General features: G+C 39.5%; 1 protein-coding gene across 5 annotated transcripts in view; it reads left to right on the top strand.

The window, feature by feature from the left end:
• Window positions 1-26,589, top strand: part of peak1 (pseudopodium enriched atypical kinase 1) — a 104,263-nt gene that overhangs the window by 60,608 nt on the left and 17,066 nt on the right. For all 5 annotated transcript variants that reach the window (XM_015388774.1, XM_015388777.1, XM_015388772.1 and 2 more), the window contains one exon: window positions 20,939-24,362. In XM_015388774.1, the coding sequence (XP_015244260.1) occupies window positions 21,046-24,362 (3,317 nt within the window). In that variant the 5' untranslated portion in view covers window positions 20,939-21,045. The remainder of the gene's footprint in view (window positions 1-20,938; window positions 24,363-26,589) is intronic.

Below are 26,589 nucleotides of genomic sequence, written 5' to 3'. Positions count from 1 at the left end.
ATTCATTCATTCATTCATTCATTCATTCATTCATTCACAGTAGTGATTAAGGGGTCAGATATTGTTTCCAGGTGAACAGGTAGAGCTGCTTGTTTTAGCTGCTGTTTATTGTAAAGCATTTATCCCACAGACATCGTCTCTTTTCTGGCTCTGCTGTCATTCACCTGGAAGGTAGACTGGTGTGGGACATGGTGAACCCCCCATCCCCTCAGCTCTCCCCAGTATCCATCACTCTCTGCTGCTTCCCTTTGTTTTGTATACATATATTTTCTGCATGTTAGAAGATTGTTGTTTCCGGATTAAAGTTCTTTTGGATTTGCTGTTTGTTTTCAAACAGAAAATCCAAGGGACTGATTTCTTTTACACAGTGAAACAGAAATGATGTGAAAAACCTTGTGTTTTTGTCCCTTTACCAAAGTCTGTCATGTTTGAAAACGAGGGGAATAGAAGGCAGCTTTGTAAAGGATCCAAAGTGAAGCCAGACTTTTGGATCAGAACAACCATTTTCCAGAGAACTCATAGCAGGCCTGGGAAAAAAAGTGCTACTTAAATCATTAGTTAAAAAAGAGCCTGTCCTGCCGTCACTGTCAGCCTGATGCTGTCCAAACCCCTAATGAGGAGCCAGAGAGACATTCTTCACTCACAGAAACCGTTTCCTTTTGGTGGTGATTTGGAAGCGTTATCGAATCTGGTGCCTTGTTCTATTTTTTCCCAGAGTTGAGAGCTGTAGCAGAAAGAGGCGTTTGTTCTTTGAAGAAAAGTGGGACAAGCTTCTCCAGCTTCATTTTCACTCAGAGCCTCCTAAATATTCCTCACAGATGGTGTTATGCTTCTCCGGATAGACCCAGGGAAGCCAGAACTGATGAGAGCTGAATAAGGAGGTGTGAATAAATGATTTTATCATGTGTTCATTTCTTAAACACATTTAGTTTTTATATTTTTTATGTAGATAGATCTCACTAACATATAATATGACAAAAGGGTTCATACGTTGAAAACTCATTTTGATTGCAATGCATACCCTTGGTGATAAACTGAAGTTATTTGGATTCATTTTAAGGACTTTGATTCGCCTTTGACCTTCAGATCTTCTGCATCTGATATCTCTTCTTCTTAAACTAAACCCCACAGACGATGTTGATGCTGATAATTCAACACTTTGATACAATGCTTACATATTTTACTTTAGGCAGCGGGGTACTGCTGAAAATGAAATCAGTATCTCCACCATCACTGAGTGCAGGGATAATACACTGGACCTCCTGGGCCTCCCCATACTTCCCCCAGACTCTGGGATATTGACTCCAAAAAAAGTTGAAAAACAAACCACTGGACTTTGTTTCTAAGTTTAAGGACATTTCGCTTCCCATCCAGGAAGCTTTTTCAATTCAAAATCCGAATTCAGCTCCTGACCTCACTCGGTCTGAAGGGATCATTTTAAGGGTTTTAAAATAAATTTTAGAATTAAGTTTTGGAATGACTAAACATTACTTCCAGTCATCTGGAGAGAGTCTGGATCTTTTCCTGTTTAGTTCAGGTCAAATGCTTCTGACTTCTACGACTTAGGTGTAGCTAAAGCGGTTATTGCAACGGTCCATCCTCATGTCCTGATAGGTCCCTACTTCTACACACCTGAATCAAACATGTGATTTACATCCTTAGTTTGCAGTCAGGTTGCCTGGAATCCTGCTAATCACCTGATGTTTTAACTTTTGATCGGAGATGCATCCTAAAGGTGCTGGAAGCCGGACCTCAAGTGCCTAAATGGAAGTACCCTCCTCTATAGTCTTTCTTTGCTCTGCATCTCAATCCCACAGTCACAACACTTTTTTTTGACTCCGCCTTGTTCATTCAGTTCATAGCATTCAGTAGCCATGGCTTTTTTGTGTAATCTCAGAGCCCAAACCTTTGGTTTTCATTCAGTAGTGTTGGAAATGGGCAGAGATGAATAAATTGGGTGTAAATTTAAAATACAGAAGGAAATAAGACATCACCTGTTAAGTTGGCTGGGGAATCAAACATCAAACAGATATGAATCCCAACTGTCATAAGAGAAACACCATGAACATGTCTACATGCAAATGAATTTGGTGTAAAACCCGTCATGACTGCATGATTTACACTAACTGCTTGCAAGCTGAATTATTTTAAAGTCTATTAGGCTACAGAGCACTGAGAGGATCACTTGCCTTTTCCCTGCTGTCTGTTGTGCCTGAAAACCTGTTTGTGAAAGCAGTGTCTTTAAGTATTTATACCAAGTGTGTCCGTGGGATTTTATGGCATCGAAGCTGTAGGAATTTTCTGTGATCCCATCTGATCACTGTTCACTGCCTCCCCACTGGCAGCTCTGCTCTGCTTCCCGTTTCTAAGAAAGGGGGGGTAGACTGTCAGTGGTGGAGAACATCTTCATGAGATCTCACAGTCGCCACCCTGCTGCCTTGGGCTAATCTGTGTCCATTTCCACCTGGCTGTGGAGTGAAGTGAATATGAGGAGATGTGTGTGAAATGAAACTGGAAAACCTTAAAGTATGGATGCCCTTTTTAGAGATTTCTAGCTCATATAGACTAAAATTTACACCAATACCTATTTGCAAATACTTCCTGAATCAACTATTAATAAAGTAAAAAAATGCCAAGACACAGGTTTGAAACATCACCATCACTGTCTATTAAAGAAAAACAGAAAACACCATACATGTTAGCATTCAGATTACCATAATGATGTTTGTCTAAAGATCCTCTGCTCTTCGAAGAGACAAAAAAAAAAAAAAAAAAAAAAAACTCACATTGATTGCTGTAAAGAAATATCTGGAATTTGATGAAAAAATTATCAGTTGCTGGGTTTTCTATTTACTGGTGTGTAGTCAGCTTTCCTGTGGGACATGTGGGCAAAGCTCTTCTGTCGCTGGAGGGGTTCCTGAGAAGGTCTCTGAGGAAAGGAGGCTGGGAATCATTGAATTAGTTGATACCTGTTCTCCCTAAGGATGCATCCATGTCTTTTTGTGACATGCAGCCCCTTTACTGCCTCAGGTGACTGATTCCTAGGGATGTTTAAAATTCTCAGTATCTCTCGTCAAATAGGAAATAATTTTTTTTTAAAAACCCTCTCCAGTTACTGTAGTGGTTTGGTTAAATAACTGAATGAAGTAGGGATGCACGATATTGGGATTTTGGCCGATATCCGATATGCCGATATTTTAAAACTCATGTAGCCGATAACCGATACCGATGTTAAAGCTGGACAAATAATAATACACTCAAATATATTTTCATATGCTGATATCAAATTGATTTTTAAAAATGCGGTATTGAGCTATTTTACTTTCAAAATCTCGTGAAATTTCATCGTTCTGTTACAAACTCTCGTGATATTTTGCAAATTCTGGTGAGATTTTGTTAGTAAAATAGATCGATACCGCGTCAATATATCAACTTATAAAAATATGGCAAAATTTCGTGGATTTTCGGGGGATTTCGTAGCATAACGATGACCTATAGCAATATTTCATTAGTAAAAGAGATTGATATGGTGTTTTTAAATGGCAATATATCAGCATATGAAGATATTGTGATATTTTAATGTATCAATATTTTTTCCCTCGTCTTTAGAAGTTTTTAAGTCTGTAAAAAAGAAGTTTTTGAGGAAGAACTAGTAGTATTTTTTTTATTTTTTTTTTAGACTTTAGAAACTCAGAAGCTGATCAAATATCGGATTAAATATCGGTGGGGTGGCCGATGTCCGATATTCAGTTTTAAGGCCGATACAGGCCGATCCCTAGAATGAAGGAAACAATTTTTTACAAAAAAGCTTTATATTTGCTCCTTATTTATTCTAAAATGAGTCTTGAGGGATATTCACCTCATACACTCACATACATATATATATATATATATATATACATACACAAAGAAAGCAAAGGAAAATCACTTCTTGTTTGGTCTCTAGACAATTTTATTCAGGTTAAACTCCACCTGTGGTTCCTTTGTTAATTTTGTTTTACTGAAATTTCCGGAATGTTAATAAAAACCAACCTAAACAAATGTTTGAATGAAATGTTGGGCTTTGAAAGGGGTAATGAAAATCTGTGGAAACTTCTGATTTTCCACTTTCTGTGACTATCTGCCGTGTATAATTCTACATAAAAGAATGGTTGGTTTATTTTCTTCTACACATGGTTTCAGATGTGTAAAGCCTAGATGATGGCTGTCTCTGAGAAGAGCTCAGCAGTACAGACCTAAGCTGTTCTGGGAAATATTGTGCAGCACATTTCACCTTTCAGATTTCTACGGAACACCCTGAACATTTCTCTGCTCCATAGTTATTGTAATCAGAGATGTTATATAAATACAAAGTAGTGTTGGCAGCTCTGTAACCATCCGTTAACACGATCAGGGAAACTACATGTTTGGTTTGGAGGTTTGGAGGTCAATCAGTTCTACTACACTGAGCTTATGACTGATTACCTGAACAGTCAGCCTGGCTTCTGGACTAAACTTGAGTTATAGATTTAAATGTAAAAAAGGATTTAAAAAAAAGAGCCAGCACAAAACAAAAACAAACAAAATACACAACTTATTTCCCCTTTTTTGTGATTTATAGTCGAGTTGGATGATTTTTCTCCTTATTGTCCTAACAATCTGTACACCCCTTGTTTGACCCGTCTACAGTTGAAGTAGATCGTCATCCTCATGGATGGAATATAGTTGTATACATAAAACCCTGCTCCTACAGAAACATCCCATAAAACCAGTCATCTTGCTTTCAGAATCTGTTACATTTCTTTTGTTGTGTGTATGTGTCCCTTTTGTTCATCCTGTGTGTTCTTTGTGTGTACTGTGACTCCTACACATCTGGCTTTGTCTGCTTTGCCACTCTGCTGATGTTTTTCTGCAGGCTGCTCTCCCCAGAGACCTGCTCTGGCTCTTTCCCAGGCCAGACTGCAAGCATTCTCCCAGAGCTTGCACAATACCAAATACCACAGAGGAATGTGGTTGCTTTCTCATTTCACCCCTCTTTTTTTCCCCCAGTTGCTCTCTGTATTTTCTCATTTTATCACAGCTTCTAGACAGTCTCTACCATATTATGTGGCTCATAAATCCCAAAAAAAAAAGGCTCACTTTTATTTTATTACTAGATAAATCTTTAGCTTGTGCCTAATAGTTGAACCTCATCCAAGAGATGGCTTTGCATTGCTATATTTCACCTTTTAACCTGCCTTGTTTGCATAACATAAACAGAAACTATACCCTCGCCTTAAGAGGAGTCAGAGTTTTATACTTTATTAGGGCTGATAAATCCGTTTTTTCACAGATTGTGAATTTAGAAAGTTCTCCTAAAAAAATCTGATCCCCAGTTTTGATATCCCCTATCTTAAAGAAACTAAACTCCTGAAATGCATCAGATAGATAATAACTGAGCCACTCTACTGCAGCTAAGATGTTGTTTTGACAGTAATAGTAATTTTCTTTTATTTTTTTGTGTCCAGTTTTGCCGATATAGCTCTGGGAATAAATGTCCCAGAGTTGGCTGATAGCCCACCAGATTTGCTTTCACGAGCAGACCATAATTGATGTTGCCATAGGGTTCTGCTTGGTACTTGTACATGAAACTTAATCTGAATTATTTAGGGAGTAAAATTGTATAAACGGAGACGGAAAGGGAGGTGATAAATAAAGACCAGATAAGAACTAGGGGAAGAGAGAAGGAGGTAGAGCCAGAAAAGAGTGCATCAAAAGAGAAAATAAAAACAAAACGTTAAAATTAGGCACTGAATATGTACAGTAACTCCTAAGAGTCTGCTTCCACACCTGTATGAGATGAGAGGAACAGAAAACAGACAACACAGCAGCAAAAGGAAGACAACAGATGACAAAGAAAACATCAAAAGCTTCTAAAGCTGCAAGTATCCCTTAGATATCCATACGTGTGGAAGACAAAACCTATATCTGTAGCTTAATATTTAGTCTAAGTGTGTATCTGTGAGTGCTGACAGTAATAAGGGCAGATTAGACTTCTGCCACCGCTCACATCAAATGTCGCTTGCGTCTGGTCATGAACCAGTTTTGCTGGTATGCTTCTGCACCGTCGGTCGGGAATTTCTAGGGAAGCATAGCAGTTTCCCTTCAAAGCGCAAGGGGGAGCCTATTCGAGAACTCGCGAAAACTTTGGCGGATAATCACGAGAACTTTGGCGGCACCGGCTTGAGTGTTTATCTTCCAGAACAACAATGGCACGTCTGCAAGATATCAGTCACAGGCGTAGGTTGTCCACACAGACAGCCGGAATCACAGCTGCTTTTTGTCTGCACACTTCCGCTTGAGGTCTGCATGGGTTTGTTACCGTCCGACTCTTAGTCAGGATTTTTTTTAGGTGTGCAACGACAGTTGCAGAACCTCTGCGCGGGGAGCGTGTTCGCGCACAGCGACAGTTTTGTCGGTTGCACAGGCTATGCGTCAGAAGCATAAATTTGCCTATAATCTTTGAACATTTATTTCTGATTCTGTCTAAGGTAAAGCTGTCACTGAACAAGCTCTAAGTTAAGCTCCTTTAATGAGGTGATTTAGTCTTTACATTACTCTCTGTCTTAACAAATTTTATAAGGCTTTATGATTTTGATCTGTTCTTAATAGAAAAGCCTAAAAGGAATTGGACGGTGCCTTGCTGAGGTTTTCACTCATCCTTTTTTTTTTCCATCACCAAGACAAATTTTAACATGATAATGTACTGATGAAAATGACAGAATAGAAAAAAAAAATTGTGTCTCTATTGTTTGTTTGACCCCTTTATTCTGATGTCCCTTCATAAAATACTTCTGTAAAAATATTCAATTCAAGTCATTTTTAGGAAACTTTTGTCACCCCGAAATTAGTCTGTTAGAGGAAGAGCAGCATATCATGTTTACATGACGTTTTATTAAAAACATACGTCATCATAAGGCTTAAAAATCTCCAGCCAGTTTTGGAGAATTTGCTCTATTAGATTTTGTTTCTCTTTCTGTTTCATCAATTTCGTTGAGGCTTTCAATAATAATGGTCTACAGGAGAATTTGCTTCTATAAAATATTTAGGTTCACCTTTAAACAAGATGCTGCTGGAAGGAAAAACAAAAGTCTTGTTCTCCTTTTCTATGCTGGTAGATCTTAGATTTGTTTTGGTCATAAATGTGCTTCTTGGACCCTCTGTAGGTCACACACTAAGTCACTACTGTAGTTGTGCTGTTCTGTTTTCTACCTAATTGTGTCACTCTATCTTGGGCCTATTATCGGGCTTTTTAACCCGAAATGACTCACTGCTTTATTAATCTGAGAGGAAATCTCAAGAACATAATTCTTTTAAGCAAATAGTTCTTAATTACAAACAGTCTCCTTTCAATAGTATGAAATGTACTCCTAATTTAGTAATTATAGTGTGTGAAGGATTCACTGGTTTCTTAGCATCAGTGTTTGTATGTAGCTGTCTTTTGTAGCTTTATTGCTACCTCAATATTGCGATTAACGTTTGATTTAAACAAACAAGAAACCATAATCTAGTCCATTTAAAAGCTCCTGTTTCTAAGCCACCCAACTGTTTTCCATTTTGCTCTAAAGATTCTTGTGTTCTTGTCAATTTCAATACATATCTTAAACTATCCATCTCACCAGAGAAGGCTTTGCTTTGATTTTCCTGAGGGGTTTGGGTTTGAAAAACGCTTTACTTCATTTGATGTTAGCTGGGAAGTGATTACAACTCTTTAACATGTTTAATTGAGCAGCTAATGAGGGTTGTGCTTTTGGGAGAACTCCTTGAGGCTGGAATGACATACAGTGGAGTCACTTTGTCAGGACCCCTCAGTGGAACAACTGCACTGAAATTGGGTTGAAACTCTATATTGTGTGAAACAACTCATCCATGAAGCGGCTTTAGTCCTGGAAATAAAAGCTTGTTGGATTATGCCGCCCACCTCTGGGGTTATACAGTCTCATTTACACACTACAATGTGAATCATGATATTTTTTTTTTTGACAAGAGGAGTTTTAACTTGAGTGAACCTATTCCACTAGCTAAAGATGCTAGCCTCTGACACCACTGGGATTTAGAAATACACCATTTGTAGATTGTGGCCAGTTCTCAACCTAACCCTGATTATGGTCTCTGGATTCTCCAGAAGGTAGTAAGCATTTCTGGATCAAGCGTGCTACATGACAAGATGAGGTTTTATGCTTCAATGGTAAAAGGACATCCAACTTCACCATATATCAAATTACCATAATCGTAGAATAAAACATTGCAATCTTTATTGTGAATGAAACGGTGAGACACTCAACAAAGTTTAGCAGTTTAGTTTGAAAGAACAATTAAAACTTGAAGAAAAGAGCACAGGGAATTATAAAACAACAACATTGAATAGTCCATAAATGTTGCTCTCACTTTGTCATGCTGAACCCTCAGCAGAATTTGACTCAAAACTGTCTTTAAAAAAAGGCCTAAGAAAACAATATTTGTTTTGCAACAATCAAGTTTAAAAGGTCAGATTGACCACTCAGCATTCAGCATGCTGATGGATAAAAGATAAAAAAATTGATCAAATTCTATTAACAACAGACTTTGAGCTACCACAATACAGTAATTTAAACAGCACATGCCCTGTGTGTAATCTGAAGGACTTTTCTTCACTTTTCCGAGACGGTAAGCATGCAAACATATTACTTGAGATCACACTGAACACGTTGCAGCTGCCTGAACACTTACATCAGCCACGGTGGAGTGTGGGTGGGGTTACCAAAGCCACATGGATCATAAAGGAATTGAAAAAGCTTCCTGGATGGGAATCGAAACGTCTTCTATCTTAGAAACTCTTAGAATCTTAGAAAAGTACAGTGGATTGTTTTTTTTACTTTATTGGAATCAAGAAGGAAGTCTGGCTGGATGCTGCAGCAGTCTTCCAATCAAGCTAGGGCTATTGGACCATGAGATGGGATATTTATATGCAGCTCCTGGAAAAAAAAGCATAAACCCACATGAAAATTTTTCCTGATTACAGTTTCTGAACCTGGAGCCGCAGCTGGGACACCCTAGACCCAGCATTTAGTTTGAGGGACTTTCTGCAGCACACCTGCACCAAATCTGCACAGCAGCTATACTGCATTCAGTGTGAACCGCAGCTTTATTGGCAACCTTAAATACACTTTTGAGAGCTTTCTTCTATGGAGCTAGAACACCAAACACAGAGAGTAGACCAGGACATTCTCTACCTTGCAGTGTTTCAGGGAGGCTGTTCTGTTTGAGAACCCTTCAGGGTTGCAGTGTGGGTTCCCTAGGATGGGGACTTCTTAGTAGCAGAAGTCTGACACCTTCTCTACATAGTAATCATTGATGACTGATTGAATGTTGACAGCCTTGTGTGAAACTCATCCCCCCTTGCTGAGCTTGTTACCATGGTGTTATCAACACACTTCATTATGCTATTACTGTGGTGGTAGGAATTAGGGCTGGGCGATATGACCTCAAATCAGTATCACGATTAATTGGGTAGTTGTACCTTGATAACGATAAATGTCGGTACTGTAAATGCTCCGGCTCCTCTATCAGAAATAAAGGCATGTGCAGGAAATGCAACTGATCTATTTATATTTTTTTTTATTGAATAAATCACATTACATATTACTTTCAATTAAATGTTAAAGTCTTGTACTGTACTGTATCCTCCGTAGGGTGGCTGGGCTCTCCCTTAGAGATAGGGTGAAAAGCTTGGTCATCCAGGAGGGACTCGGAGTAGAGCTGCTGCTCCTCCACGTCGAGGTGGCTCGGGCATCTGGTTAGGATGCCTCCTGGATGCCTCACTAGTGAGGTGTTCCGGGCACGTCCCTCCGGGGGGAGGCCCCGGGGAAGACCCAGGACACGCTGGAGAGACTATGTTTCTCGGCTGGCCTGGGAACGCCTTGGGGTTCCTCCTAAGGGGCTAGAAGAAGTGGCTGGGGAGAGGGAAGTCTGGGCCTCCCTTCTTAAGCTGCTGCCCCCACGACCCGACCCCGGATAAGCGGAGGAAGATGGATGGATGGATGGATGGATGAATGGGTCTTGTACTGATTGAAGTTTAAACATTCAACAATGTCTCATTGAACAGGTGAAAAATTTTACCTCTTTGCGTAAAGGTAATGGGGCCTTTTGCCAAACTTTGAACTCAACTGCGTGGCTGCGCTGTAGGTGGTGGAGATTGGATGTGTTACTTCGGGTAATCCCGACAGTTTTCTGGCAAACTTTGCATTTCGTGTTCTTTTGCTCAACGTCTATTGCGTAATTTTGGTCCCACCGAACTGAGCGTGCAGTAAGAACTCAACTCTGAAAATGCACTCTCGGCTTCTTCTCTGCACGCTCAGCTTCATCCCTACTCTCCCTCAGCTCCGTAGGATTAACTGATGTAATTTTGTTTACAGCTGTATAAGAAGCTTCTTTACTGGGCCATTCTCTTTGTTTAAGCTTCTGACTGGATCAGTGGAGTATTGTGATTACACCCTTGCTGCAGTGTCTTATAGGGGAAAGAAATACCAGCCAGCCTCGCACTCAGGCAAAATGGCAGAATTTAGTTATCGAAGTGCACTTATCGAAGTGAGTGACGGTAACTGTAAAAAATCACGGTTTATCACCGAGCCCTTGTAAGAATGCATTTGTAGGTACTGGGATCTGGGCTAATGTTGTGGAGAAGTGGTTGCCATCTCTAAGGTTGCGAGTTTGATCACTCAGGAGGTCCATGATTCATTGGCAGCGGGAGTGTGGTAGGCCTATATCTCGCTTAACCCTAACTAGTTTATGGGGGAGGATCGAATGAATCGCAGAGGCTTGTACTTTTTGTCTGATGCTGTTCCGTTACTGTAAAAATGGGGCTGTCCTTGTTCCTGAACAGGGTCCGTTTCTGGTTGACAGACTGTAAAACCACGAATCACCTCCTGAACCACGAACCACAGGAACTGACTTCAGTAGTTTGTCGTGTCCTGGATGGCTATCCACACTAGCCTGCCCTTATTGCACCCTCTAAAGATGAGCATCCACGCCATTGTTGCAGTATCAATATGTTGTTTTTAAAATGACTGATTTGACTGACTTTGGTTGACAGATGTCATCCAGTCACATACTGATAAAGCTTTACACAGTTTCTCCTGATTAGACCCTAAAACATTGAATTTGTCATGTCAGGTTACCACTGCCAATTTAAAAGATAGTATTTGGATTTAAAACTGATTTCACTTTGTGTTTCCTATTTTTTTCAGTAAAGCCTTTAATGCACACTACATTGAATTGGATTAGATGAAAGGTGACCTTTATAATAACGGTAGTATCACTCATAGTAATGCAGTCTATGCCTCTGTTGCAGCGGCTGACTTTATCATTGAAAGCCTCTTCCAGGTCCCATCAGCTCCTGGCTCTGGGTTTCAGCTTCGTTTTCTCAATATGTAGCAGGCAGGAGCTCCCACTGTCCCTTACTAAAACTCTTTGTTGCAAATTAGATTCAATACTGAGCACTAACATTTCCAACACTAAACATTGGCTCTCTGTGTTGGGCTGATTGACTCATAACCTGATGTTAAATGTTAACAAAGGTCAGTTGTTTATATGCATCTCTTAATTATTTCTTAGTTAGATTATCCTAAAGCTTTTCATTGCCTTTATTGTTCACCAGCACCCTACCCTTTTTTGCTTTGCCTTTAAAACTGTCAAGTGTCTTGCAAAAAGTGAAATTGGGCATATTTTGTCACATCACAAACTTCAATGCAATTTTTTTTAGGATTTTATGTTGCTGCATCATGATGCCATCACGACCAGGGACCAACATGTGTTTTCTTTGTCCCCAACATATTTTTTTGCAAACTGCAAAAGTGAATAATTCACCAATTCTTCTTTCCATTTTCCACCAAGGCCAAATTTGTGGAATGCATAATGAGCAATTTTACTTTCTCCAGTTTCTTTCAATCTGATCTCTGGACTTAGGGCCTCTTGCCATCTTCTTCCATGCCCAGCCTATATGTTCAGTTGAACCGCAACTGCAGCTGGACCGCACACTTTCCCTTTCAGGATGATCCATTGAACGCACTTTCCCTTTCAGGATGATCCATTGAACGCACTTTCCCTTTCAGGATGATCCATTGAACCTAGCTCCGCTTTAACCTGAATTACTCTCAAATTTATTAACCAGGGGTTTAAGAAAAAATTGATTCTCTCAAATATTGCGATATTTCATAATATTGGTATCAATTCAAAATACAGCATGATTTATCTTAAATAAGCCTATCTGTACTTAAAAAAGTACTGATAGGCAAAACATCCTTTTCAATGTCTTAAACATCCTTTTCAATGTCTTACCTTTATATAATTCTAAACCTTCACCCACTAGTTGGCAGTGCCCTGCCAAAGAGCCTTTTATACAGCTGCTCTGTACCAGCAGCAGCAGAGCAACGACAAGTTCTTGTGAGGTTTTCCAGAGCTATATTATTATTATAAAAATCGAAATATGTTATCTTTGTTAATGTATTGGGATAAACGATATCATGTATCGTGATACGTGTTTTATCAATAAATTCTTGCCAATTTGCACCCTATTATGTAAGTTGGTGCTTACTTAAAGCAATTAGCTGCACATTATTTTAATTTGGGGTATCAGAGTTGAATGATCGAAAAAGTTATCCTGTGCTTTGGAGTTGTTTTTGTGTATTTTTTTTTTTTCTTTTAATCATAATAATCCCCAAATAGCAAACCGCTCTTACCGTTTCTCAGATTTTTAACTCTAGGGTATGGTACTGTCCGCTGGCTCGATCATATGAAGTATTTTCTTCACTGTGAGCAACAGGTGACCGAGCTAATCTAAATTACTAACACAAGCTATTAAATATTGACTTCAAAGTTCTCAATATTGAAGCCAGATCATTTTTTTTATTTATGCTTTGTTACATTATGGTTTTATCAGTTTACCTCAAACAATTTTACTTTGTACACCACAGCCTGAAATAGTCTCTGATCACCATCGTCTACTTCATAGAGGAATCACACATCAGCCAATAGGGAGGTAAAAGCTTATTGTTGCGGCCTTCTGTTCCAAAAAACACCAAAATTTCCAATAAAGGCTGTGGGTAGTAACAGGTGGTTTTTGGTATTGAACGCACTTCCAACTTGACTTATTGTAAAAGCAAAGACAAAAATATTACTAAAAATGTCAATCGACACAGCACCCGGTGTGTTCTTAATTACTCAAATTAATGGGCTGGTCTAACAATTAACAATGTAATCAAAACAATTCCAAATATAAAGAATAATTTAAAATGTTAGTTCTTAATTATCTTAAATATATTCTAGCTAGCCAAACAAGAAAACTAAATTGGTGTAAGTTGTGGCATAAATGCCCACAACACTTATGGAGTTTTTTGGTTGTTTTTTTACAGAGAAGTTGCTGTTAAAGTTTTTTAAATCCTTTTAATGTGTGGCAGTTGGGTAGCTGTCTGAAATACCGTCTGTGGAAGTCCTGTACCCATCTTTGTGTGCTGCCAATACAAACCACCAGTCTGTTGTGTTCACAAACATCATTTAGACTGTGCTGGATTGAATGTGCCCTCCAATTTAGTGCTGTGAAATGACACACTCACACATCCTTGCCTCAAACACTGTTATGCAATACCCCCTTCTCCCCTGAAGCCAGTCACAAGGCACTTCTTCCTGAGTCAGAATCAATTTGACCTGCTGGAAAATGGTGCAGAGACAATGTAGCTAAAACATAAGGGTTGCTAAACTCATGGTGACATCTTTGCAATCATTTCCAGACAGCTCTCTATTGCTTGATCTCCTTTAAGATGAGCATTTCTCTAGCATGTCAGCTCAATGAACTATAACTGATGGGATAAATGATAAGAAAGGCCTCAAGTGTAGAAAAGTTGAATTGAAAAAAATGGTCCTGGTGTCAGGATGTAAAACTTTTACACACTTTTCTTTCCGGAAAACGCCTCAAAACATAACAGTAATCATCTGAGTGATAAACAATGATTTCACAAAAGTTGTTAAAATTGACTGTAATGTATCTTATAGCGTTTTATGTTCTTCCCTCTCACTTAATTCGAATGATCTAATAAAAATAATAGTACATTTTCTGACACACTACATTTGCAAATAAATTCAAAGTGTCCAGTCAATATAATGAATAGTGTCTCAAAAACAAGGACCTTAACATGCTGATAAGCTACACCAGTAAAAGTAGTTAGTTTTATTAATCATCTCAATGTCTGTTGAGCCCTCAGATGTGGAGGTAGTGTCCACTTGGAAATGAATATGGATTCCTAGTCTCCTTTGGTTTGGGATGGAGTCTTGCGAATGTGGAGAAGGTGGGTGTTGGAGCAGTGGGGAATGTGTTTGGGATAGTTACTGTAAGAGTCAGGAGGTCTTTTAACTAACATGGCATATTGCTTTGCACATGGTGGAAAGTCAGAAGATGAGAGATGTTTTAAGTAATGGGAAGCAAGAGAAGTTAACCATGAACGTTTATTCACATTTATTATTCACATAACATTTATTCACCCATTCACACACACACTCACACACTGATGGTGGCAAGCTACATTGTAGCCACAGCTGCCCTGGGGCTCACTGACAGAAGCGGGGCTGCCGTACACTGGGCCGGGCCCTCTGACCACCATCAGTAGACAATGCAGGTGAAGTGTCTTGCCCAAGGACACAACGACACTGAAAGTCAGAGTCGGGGCTTGAACCGTCAACCCTTCGATTTCAGGGCAAACTCCTACATCCAACGCCACTGTCGTGATGGTAGGACAGGAACTGGGTTCCCTCCTAACAACCCAATGGGATTTAAATGGATCTTACAGAGACTTTGTGAGCCCAGGATGCAACTCTGTTGTTACAGCTCCCTAGCCATAGCTTTTGTTTTTTTAATCTTCTTTAGAATGCATCTCACTGTGCTTGTTTGTTAACCTAGAGGCTAAAAAAATGTCCGTGTCATATCCTATTTCCGCTACAGGGAAATAATGTCAGGGATTACGGATCAGAAAATCTTAGGTTAATCTGAACATCTACAAATTCCGAATTTCTACAAAGAAGCTCCTTGCTTTTTGAATAGTTGTGGTGATTTAAGGTTTCATTAGTGTTTGCAATACCGAACAGTTTGCTTTATCTTACGCTAAATTCCTGAACTATTTCTTTGTATTCATATAGTCACACACTGATTTCCATATTATGTCATCCTTCCAGCTTTCCATAAACATAGTTTTGATCCACCAGTCGCTTTCATAAGGAGTACAAATCTGGGGGCTCACGTGTCGGTCTCATGAAGCCTGTGTTTTGGGGGTAGCGGCACAGAGCAGCAGGTGTTGTGTGTTATCTCCTCTGCACAAAACCAGACCCTGTTTGCTGCAATCAGATCAGGAGCAGATGGTCACAGATTGTTTTCCTACCCTGAATCCCATATGCCATCTTAGTCTGCAGTGTTCAGAGAAGTCAAGAAATTGAGACTTTAACAGTTAAAATCCCCCTGAGTAACCCATTTCACTGAAATGTATTTGATTTTTTAAGGTAAATTAGCATTGATTTTCCATATGTGTGGCTGGTATGTAAAGTAATTTGTCTCAAAGATACAAATATCTTTGAGATGCATTTTAAAAGAAAGAGACAAAGGCATCAATGGATTTGGCTACTGGGCTGCATTTACACAGGGAACATTGAAAATGTAGAGTGTAAAATAAAATCTCTAGACTACAAAAGCATCTTAGAGCAAAACTCAACATCAATAACAGGTGCCCCTGCAGGACATAGACCCAAACATGCAGCTAAAAGCACTTAAATGGCTAAGAACCCCCCCCTCCCAAAAGAAAACAATGTTGGACCATTCCCAAATGGCTCCCTGTGACCCCAGATGCTAGCCGTATTGAGTGTCAATGTGAAGATCCTAACCCTGCAGCAGAGTGGACCAACCTACCCGATGACAAATGCATCTGAATTTCAGATATAGATAGAATGCTAGAGATGGGTACTTGATCTGGTTGCCCGTTGATCTTAGGCTCTCTTGCCTATGTAATTGTGAGCCAACATGTCCAACCAGGCACCAGTCCCCTGCAACTACGCAAAGATAAGGGGGCGTTCTGGCAATGCATTGATGCATACCATTAAAGGAGAAGTCCGGTCAGCCAGGAATAATCAATGTATCATTATCTACACTTAAAAGTAATACGTATGTAGTGATTCAATGAATTTGGCGTTAATCAGTAAAAATATTAAAGCAATAATTTTCGTTGCAGTCGCTGAGTCTGGGAGCAACCATTTTTGCCCAAATATAGTAACATCTCACTTCTAACATCTTCCAGTGACGTCACGGTGCGGTAAGCCTAGCGCCATTCTCCCTCGCTTTACAAGCAAAATCAATGGGAACTACTGGACAGATCTTCAATCCACAACAATTATTTTAGATTTCGGAAAAGGACTTCACCATTGAAATTTGCGAGAGCTATTGTTAAACTGACAATGCCTATGTGCATAGCAGTTGGATGTTGTAATACATTAGGTAAAAGTGAAAAAAGAAAATGTATTTCCCCTTTCCGATTCATGGTCCACTACGGGTTCGTCGTATGATTGCCAACTTGAAGAGGGAGAATTTGCCATCGAACTGCTGGCCAGAGAAAAAAAACACATAATATGTAGCCCACATTTCAAAGAAGAGGGATTTCAAGATGACTTGGATATTGGCACGTTGTGACAAACACCAGACAAAACACTGGGACTTGATCAACAGCCGATTCGGCACCGTGACGTCACAAACCGCTAGGTGGCAGTAGTGTTCTTTGACGAACATTGATGTCTCCATTCAAATAAAAAATTACTTTTAATTAAAAACACATAATTTATTGAACAGTATATAATAATTTCCTATTTAGAATACTTTCAGAAGTTTGAATTCTAAATATGATTGGACTTCTCCTTTAAACATGCATGTTGCCACAAAAAACAATTATACAACTACAAAGGTAAAGAAATTGCAGCTTAATGGAAGCACAGATGCAGCAAATTGTGTCCAAAATATTTCTCAAAGGTTATCGCTCCATATTTGTTGGTATCAGAGAGTTCTAGAAGATGTAATGGCTTCATTGATGCCGTCACAATAACAATACAACGTGAATTTGTGATTCCACTACATTTCACAGGAGCTCTAATCAGTTGAAATTTGGTGACTTCAAAGGCCAATGGTTCCCAATAAACTCTTCATGTTCAAGAAATAAGCGTGAGATTGTTCAATCATGTTAAACTAGTGCAACTAGTTGATGCATTCTAGACAGGCTTAACTGGTATAGGGTTTAGTTTAATGTAGTTTGTTTTAATCACAGAAAAACAAAGGAGAAAAAAAGTGATAAAACAGGGTAAAAGTAATAACAGATGTGATGGTGTGGTAGACACGAGTAGATTTTTATAAACGATACCAATATATATATATATATATATATATCAAGTATATATTAATTATATAACAAAAATTAAACTTAAAGAAAACATGAAACATTTTCAAAATCCTGCAGTTTTGAATTTAATGATTTTTTCGTGGTACATTTTTGAACATAGAAAATAGAGAGTGTTCCATAAGCTATAAAAAATGGTTCCAGAGAGTTCCTTCTTATGGTCAGCCAAGGATTGTGAAATGAAGAAACGTTTAAAAGGACCATTTTTAAAAACCCACTATCAAATATTTCATTTTGCGTACAAAAGTACAAGTTTGCAAAATATTTCTATGAAATATATGCAGCAACTGCTGAAAAGTAAGGTCTATGTAAATATTGTTGTTAATCTAACAAAGCACTGTTAAAGCAGCAGGATTTTAATAAAAATATAAAATGTAGTTGTTCAATCAACAATGCAATATTTTTCTACAAAAGATGGAGACAGTTGTACAGATAAAAAAATAGAATTATAAACAAAGCTCATAATTTTTGTGATAATACCAAGTGATTTAGTAAAGGTATCCATCAAAGTGTGCCAAAAAAATCATCATCTCTGTCTTTGATACAAAGCAGGCTTAATATGTGCTTTCTTGTTGTTTACTATAAATTGTCATCTTACCATCTGCTTTAGCAGCTGAAGAGACTCACCAAAGCAGCCGTGTTTTTAAACCTGTGGCTCTCTGTCCTTGGTCAACCTGAGGAAACGGGAGCCTGTTCTTAGCTCACAGGGGTCCACCTGGTGGGGCCCTCAGCTGCTTACAGCACCTGTTCTTCAGAGATGGTTCTCCAGATACCTTGGAAGAACTGCATGGTTTTTGAAGTATTGTGGACTGTATATCGCCTTCAGTTAGGGACAAATGGTATTTGTATCAGTCCAATAAGTAAAATCTGGTCAATATTAACAACCGATGTTTATTTTCATGTAGTTGCTGTTTATGTTTCAGGAGCTGAAGGGATTTGTAATGTGGTGCTCGTTTGGTTATGTGACAGTGATGGTGAAGCAGCTCAGGATATTGATATCAGCCAAGATTTTCATGTCAGTCATCCCTGACTTTACCCAGTCCTCGCATACTGACCATTGGAAAGTTCCTCTTTTTAGGATTCTTCTTAATAAATCTGAGAGATAATTGTGCGTTAAGATCCCAGCAATTGTTTCTGAAATATGTAAACTACTCCAAGTGATAATGATAAACCATGCCATGCTGAAAGTTGCTTTATTTTCCTCTTTTCCCCATGTGGTTTTTGTTCCATCATCAAGAAGGACTTTGCCCTATCGAAATGGCCAAGTGACATGAGTTACTCCCATGGCTAACAGAGAGGCTAGCGAATTATAGAAACATTTTTATTAAAAAAAAAAAAAAAAACACTGAGTTTGCTAACTTGGATAATAAGAGAAAAATAAAAAAAAAATGGAGAAAAAGGATTTCATGTAAAATATATTTAGTCAGAAAGAGGCTCTGCTTTTTCAAACATTTCTGTGTAGATTTATCCTGTTTTCTTCATTTCACCTCCAATGTTAGCTGTGAGCAGGGAATTGTGATAAACACCTACAGTTCCCACCATGTTAGATTATCAACTGACATCTCTGGTAGAATGTGGCACTGTTATTTATTGAAGCATGGTGAGAAATAAAATTACTACCAGATTGTGCCTGCTTGTTGATTTCATGTTGAATTAAATCTATGGACAGATGAGAAAACACAAAAAGTCGGTCGTGGATGACAAAAAAGTTTCCATATTCCTCACTCATAGCTTGTGCTTTCATGAAAGGGGCCTGGAGCCTTCTGTAATACCTGATTTTCTCTAATATTTAGTTCCTGCTGTAGTGTGTCTGCTGCTGGGCGGGATGTTCTCATGTTAATGTCTATCTACACAGGATCTGATTCCAAGACTGATTCAGTCATCTGTTGATATGAGATTAAACATGAGTCATGGCTTCATTTGGAATTGATGTAATATAATAGTTTAATGGGTGGGTCGTAAACTCCGAACTGAGTTACACTCTTTAAAAGAACAATCCCGAACAATTGTTTTTAGCTTTAATTTTAAATTTTCTTCATGGTTAGGCCTCTGCCAGGAGCTGTTTGGAGGAAGATATAGAAATGTAGCAAGAACTAATTACATAACATGGCTTAAAATATTTGTTTAGGTTCTTAAAGTGAAGAAAAGTCTAAATCTACTGGTCTGTATAAGTAAATACAAGTGTTTGAGAGTTCAGACTTAATTCTGCTTACCGAAATACATTTTTCTTAGATTTTCTATATCACAAACTGAGCTTTGATATTTAACTCAACATCTTGTTTTCTAAAACAAAGCAATTTCATTAGCACTGCTGCATGGCAGTATTAAGACTTTAGGTGTTGATCGATCAAAGATGAAATATGCAAATATTAGAATTTATGGAAAAAACTTTGGTCATTCAAAAACATCTGCTTGTCTTTTGAGCAAATATAATCTGGGATTAAAAATTTAACAGTTTCAGGCATTTCACAGTTTGACAGAGGCTACCACAGTGTCTGCTGATAAGCCAATAGCAATGCTCCAGGGAAGTAGGTGTAACATATTTGTTTATAAAAATTATTATGCATTTAAGGTATGTTTATATATATATTCCCTTTTAGCCCATTTGTTGAGATTAATGTTTTTGGATTAATGTTTTTGGATAATTATTTTATATATATATATATATATATATATATATATATATATATATAAAATTAGGAGAAAAGAGGAGATAAGTTTTAATTTTCTTTCACATATTATAGAGCTTGATGATCAGGGCAAATTTCATGATCAAAGCCTATGTCAGATGGGTTTTGATCATCTGACATAGGCCATTATACTGAAATGACAGCTCCACCTGACGCAAATTAGTTTGAGCTGATTTAGCTCTGATTGTCTGCAGTTGTAGTAAAAGGTTAGGTTAATTAATAGAATACAAGAGCTTACCTGTGTTTTCAGCAGGGTTTTTGTTATGTTTAAGATTGCTTATTTAAATTAAATTCAAATGAGGATTGAAAATGTAGAGCTTTTGTTTATTTATTCAGAAATAAATCAGACATGGTAAAAATTACAACAGTGGTTCCAGGGGAACAGTTTTTCTTGTTGTCTAGCCTTTACACAGGTACCATCTCCTGTCCTTCATTCTCCATGCTATTTCTTATATTTGCCAATTAGTGGGTTAGGAGACAAATCACTGCACTTTAAAAGGGATTCACATTGCAAATGGAGAGTCTGCCACCCTGTGGAGGAATTGTGGTACTGCTTTTACAATAAAACCTCCCTCTTATCTGCACTTCTTACTCTCTGGAGTGCCTTTATTTTATGCGTCTCATTGCTCTGTGTTGCTTGATAAATATTTATTGCTTTTGTCATAAAGAATTACTTTAACAATAGATTATCAAGTGAGTTTTGTTCTCAAGGAAGCACCCGTTATTTTGTTTCCAATTACCTCTAACAGTTTGCAATTCCTTTCCCGTTTTGTGTTTCAGGTGCAGCTTTCATCGTTGTTGTTCTCCAGTCCTTTCCTCTGCGCCCTGGCTTCATGGAGGGATTTCCTGTGCACTGACCTAGCAGGCTGCCCTCTGGACCAGCAGCCATGTCAGCTTGTAGCACCTTCACTGAGCATGTTTGGAAACCAGGCGAGTGCAAGAACTGCTTTAAACCAAAGAGTCTGCACTGTTTGACGCAGAGCAGTGGGGGAAAGCCCCCATCTGAACAGAGGCCACCCTCAAACCAGCAGCAACCCCCCCTTCCTGCAGGATCCAGAGCTAACTCTAACCTTACTGCCAACTCCCAGCGGGTAGGGGGCGGACCTGCACGTTCAGGACACATCCGTCCTCCGGTCGCTAAGAAGCCAACCATTGCTGTTAAACCTACTATGATGCTCCCCAGCTTATCTCCAGGACTGGATTCAGATGGCAATCTTCAACAGCAAACAAATGTTATAGAACAAGATAAAACATCAGCTTTTACTGCCTGGAATCGCAATGGACTGAACTGTAAGAGGCCTGGTGGGCCCAACAATAACAATGAAGGAGAAGATGACAGTGAGGAAATAGAGGGTTATGGACCACTCAGCCCAAGGACGCCCAGTGGAAATAATAACAACAGTGGACTGACGGATGTCCTTAAAGAGATTGCTGGGTTGGGCCCTGGCTCTAGCTCCCCGCTGCTGTCTGGTTCCAAAGACCTGTTTTGGGGGCGAATCAGTAGCTCATATCGAAGGTCCCTGGAAAGAGGCCTTCCAGCTTCTAGCTGCCTGGCTATGGGAAGCAGCAGCACAGAAGGTGGAGCTCAGAAACGAGTGTCACTAAGTGATTGTACAAAGATCATTAGCTCAGAGGGTGGGCGCTACTGCTACCCAGAGTTTTCCAGTGAGGATGAAGATGATGATGAAGATGAGGAGGGTGAAACTGAGAAAGATGAGGAGGAGCATGAGAGCTGGGATGAAAGTGATGAAGAGTTACTAGCCATGGAAATCCGTATGCGAGGCCAGCCACGATTTGCCAATTTCCGTGCTGCGACCTTGTCTCCGGTGCCCTTTGCAGCAGGGAAAAAATGGAATACGGTGCCCCTTCGAAACCGCTCCTTACAGAGAATTTGTGCGGTGGACTACGATGATAGCTATGATGAAATCTTGAATGGATACCCATCCAATGGAAGCCTTCTCCCCTATGGACCTCGTGAGACGCAAAGCAGTGCTTTCCTCTCAAATTCAGAATCCACAACCTCTCCTGAATCATCTTCATCATTGCAAGAAGATTCTCAAACCATTTCCAGTAGTGGAAGCAGTGTGTTTAAAAATGGCTTGCATTCGCCCACATCTTCTAAGGCACCTGTGCTTTGTACAACCCCCCCAAACAAGGAGTCTCCAAAAAGGGCTCTGAGTCCACCTAGGCTGGCCGAGACTCACAAGGCAGTGCTAGCAATTAGATTAGAGGACCAAGATGGTAGGGAAGGGATGCCAATGCCTCAAGCCCTTCCTGGACAACCAGTTACTATAAGCTTCAGCCCTACAGAGGAGCAGGCTAAACCTTATCGTGTAGTTAATTTGGAAAAGTCCCTGATTTGTAAGCCTTACACTGTGGTAGATGTCTCTGCATCAATGGCAAGTAAAGAGGAAAACAAACAAGATCCGTTGCCAAGACCCAAAAACCTACCAAAACCCTCTAGTCCTACATCATTCTGTAGCACCCCTTCAGTCCAGCCCCTTTCTCCTGTGACTCCCATTTCCCCAACTTCTCCTTTAAGATCAGTATCACCTTCATCCATTGCTCTGTCACAAAAGAAAACTGGACAAATACGATACCAAGAAGTATGGACGTCAAGCACAAGTCCTCGTCAGAAGATACCCAGAGTGGATCCAGGGTTTGGGAGTAGTTCTGGCCAGTCCATTGCTCCTCAGTTTTGCAGTCACAAGTCAGCTCCCACTTCTCCCATTGCAGGACTGTCATCCTCTAGAACTGTACCCGTAAAATCTCCAAACCTGTCTGAGATAAAATTCAATAGTTTTAATAATGCTGGCATGCCTCCTTTTCCAATTATTATCAGAGATGAGCCAGCCTATGCCCGGAGCTCCAAGAATGCAGTGAAGGTACCTATTGTTATCAATCCGAGTGCCTATGACAATCTTGCAGTTTACAAGAGTTTCTTGGGCCTCCATGGTGAGCAGTTACAAACAAAAGGGGGTAGTGGTAGGGTTGCAAGCCATACATATGAAGAGATTGGTTCTTCCGAGAGTGTCCAGTCCTCCTCTACAGAGAAAACACTTTCTGGGAAGGCCGCATCAGAGCAAGCTTTGCTTGAGGAGACGAAGTTTCCACTTGAAGTAGTGCCAAGTTTGCAGGGTAGAACCACTACAGATCCAAGCACACTAACAAGCACTGTTAAGAACTCCTCATCTGGGGTCCTCTCTCCCACTACAGCAACAGTTTCTTCTGCCAGTCTTGCCATTGCTGCAAATATAATTAAAACCAGCCCTGCTGCTAATGCTGTTACAAACCCCTACATTAAAAGTGGAAATGATGATGATAAAGTATTAGTTGCACCTACGGGGACAGGTGTAAGTCACAGAGAAGAGGCCAGTGCTGTGCTGTCACAGATTGTAGCATCAATCCAGCCTCCACAGTCTCCTCCAGAGTCCCCCTCAGCACAAACCAAACCCTTGAGCTCTGAGGAGTTATACGCCCTCCCTCCTGATGCCATGAAGGAGACCCTTACACGACCCAAGTCTCTGTTTTCTGGCACTGATAGTTGTCTTTCCAAGCCGAAAAAAGAAAACCCCTCAAAGGTTTTGTCAAAATCCCAGAGTGCGTCTGCTGCTGTCCCACTTGCCAATTCCAGATCAGAGCCCAGTGCGCCCTACCCACCACCGAGGTCCACATCGTCCCCTTATCATGCTTCTAACATACTACAGAGACATTTTGGTAATTGGACAAAGAGCTCCGCCTCCAGCTCCCCATCGCGACCTGGTGAAGGCGAATCGAGCCCCGGTGGGGAGGGGAGACGGATGTCTGCTGAGAGTTCCAAACCTAAAAGGTGGATTTCCTTTAAGAGCTTTTTTCGCCGGCGGAAAGATGATGATGATCAGAGAGAGAAGGCAGAGAAAGACAAAGAGAAGGGCAAGCTGGTTGGGCTTGATGGGACTGTCATCCATGTTCTTCCACCACCACCCAACCAACATCAGCACTGGTTCACAGAGGCCAAACCTGAGGATCCCACCCAGAAGCCTACCATTATTTTTACCTACAAACCAGACACAGGTAGCAGCCCTGGTGATGGAGATCTTCGCATAGAGCAGTGTAGAGAAACTGATCTGCTGGCAGAAGAGAGCAGGGACTCTGACCTTTTGGGCCAAGGGGAAACTGTACCATCAGAAGGTGCTGGAGGAGACGCCAGCAGTAAAGACCTCAGGTAATTCTGCTTTTCATTTCTCAATGTCATCAAAGCATTACTCAGTATAGATTTTCTTACTGACTACAAACTATATGGCTGAGTTTGATCTTTCATATTGTTTCATGTTATTTTAGTAAGAAGTTGTTTTTGCAAACTGACTGATCCTATGTCCTGATTTTACATATTCCTGTATCAGTAAAGGTGAGCTAAAACATCTCATTCCCATTAGTTCAGCTATTCCACACAGGTAAACAAAACAACCAGAGTCTCTACTGGTTGGGAAGATTTCTAAGACGCCTTGGAAAAGATTTTACACCATTTTAGCTATTTCACATTTTGTCAAGTTACATTGACAGACTCCATTGTAGTTCATAGGTGGAAGGAAGAGGATGAGGATACCTAGCTGTGAATTCTATTTGTAGATACATTTGTATATAGGTATTTTTAAATAGTAGATTGTATTTTAATTCAGTCCTCCTTGAGTTGTAGGTGATTTGTAGTTCCACCTCTTGCTGAGATTACGTTTGCAGGTTATAGCTCTACCAGCTCTGCACTTCTAAAGACTGAACTTTTTTACATTTTAATTTACAAAATAACTCAAGTTTAGTCAGCCTGGCTGGAGAGCATCCGTAAACATCGACTTTCAAAATTTGACTCACAGATTTAGTTTTTTTTTTTTTTTTAACCACACAATGGATCAAATCAGGGAGAGCTACCAAAATGTTTTTTTTTTATTATTTGGTAAATTAGGCTTGGATCGATATTTTATATTTTTAAAGTTGAACTTTCTGAAAAGTTTTTTTTTTTCAATTTGATCATATGTTAAATGTGCTCAAGCAGTAAAAAAAAAAAAAGGAAAGAAGCATGGTTAACTGATCTGACAATTTTTTCAAGGAAACTTTAAATTCCTCATCTCACTAACAAGCTGTTAACATTTTCAGTCTTCAGTCACTCTTCCAAACCTGCTCAGCTTCTGAGCTCATATCTTGTTTTCTTTGCCCTGCTTTTATTCTGGTTTATTTTCTTTATACCCCTGCCATCCTGAACAGTTTTTGGGTTGTGTTCAGATGCCTTCTCATTTTTTTTATTATTTGTTTTCTCTATTTTAGCTCTCCCAGGATTCTCTTTTCTTTGAGCCCAAAGCCAGGAAATATTTTACTCCTCTATCATGTCAAAAGCACGGCCTCATTCTGTCTCATTTCAAACTTTTCACATTTTTTTCTTCCTGTGGTTTTTGTCTTTTATTTCTTCCTAGATTTTTTGTAATTTAATTTCTTTTTCACTTTATCACAAGTCGCAGGAAACTCCAGTATGTCTAGTTATGCTATTTATATCTCACTGCCTGTCTGCTGATGATATCTGATGTATTAGGGCTCTCAGCATGCAGTAAAGGACCCGCTGTAGGAGTAATTAAGTCTTATTAAGATTCAGATCTCCCCCAGAACAATAGACTGCCCTCTGATTAGACTCTGCTGCAGCATTAAAGCTGATCTTTCACCATTTTCACACAGTGACATCCCAGTAGGCAACATGAAACTCTCAGACTTTACAGTAAAGGGAAATATCACACCCAGTTTAATCAGTAGGACTCTCTACTCACTCACCACTGACTTTCTGGGTGCTTCAGCCAATCCTGATTTGTTAGCTGTGAAAGAAACCATAATTTCTTCGAGTTATCCTTAAAAAGCTACAGTAGCTCAGAGATCACCTCGTATGACAGCCTACTTTCACAATATTACTGTACCTGAACAAAAAAAAAATAATGCATTGTCTGGATAGACCTGCTTGTGTTTAAAATAGAAAATCAAATATAACTCCACTTCCGCAAAAACATGCAAAATATATAAGCAGTTATAAACAATGTATATGGCACATTTTAAATTTGATTGACCAGAGAAGGATATGGGATAGTTTCTGCCAAACTTTACATGTAGTTCACAGGAGCTTGTTGTGCAGAGCGTAGTACATATTGTGCTGATAAAGACTCTGCCGATGGCCCTGCAGTCGGCTCTTTAATCGATCTGCCACTTTGAGGTTGCTTTTACAGCTTCCCTTTAAATGGAGGAAGCGGAGCTACTCACTTCTTTTCACTCCACATCGATTTCTTAATATTACCAAACAGCCAAATTGTTTTTTCTTTGCGTAAGCTGAAAGAGTGGCTACTTTTAGCTGATCAGTAGTGTGGGGGAGGGGCAGCACTTAATAAATAAGTTTGTTCTGATTATTTTTCTTGTATCTAATGGAA

Source organism: Cyprinodon variegatus, unplaced genomic scaffold, assembly GCF_000732505.1.
Source record: "Cyprinodon variegatus isolate N-32 unplaced genomic scaffold, C_variegatus-1.0 Scaffold434, whole genome shotgun sequence".
Lineage (NCBI taxonomy): Eukaryota > Metazoa > Chordata > Actinopteri > Cyprinodontiformes > Cyprinodontidae > Cyprinodon > Cyprinodon variegatus.
The sequence above is the reverse complement of the archived record's forward strand: the minus strand, read 5'-3'. Positions and strand labels throughout refer to the sequence as shown.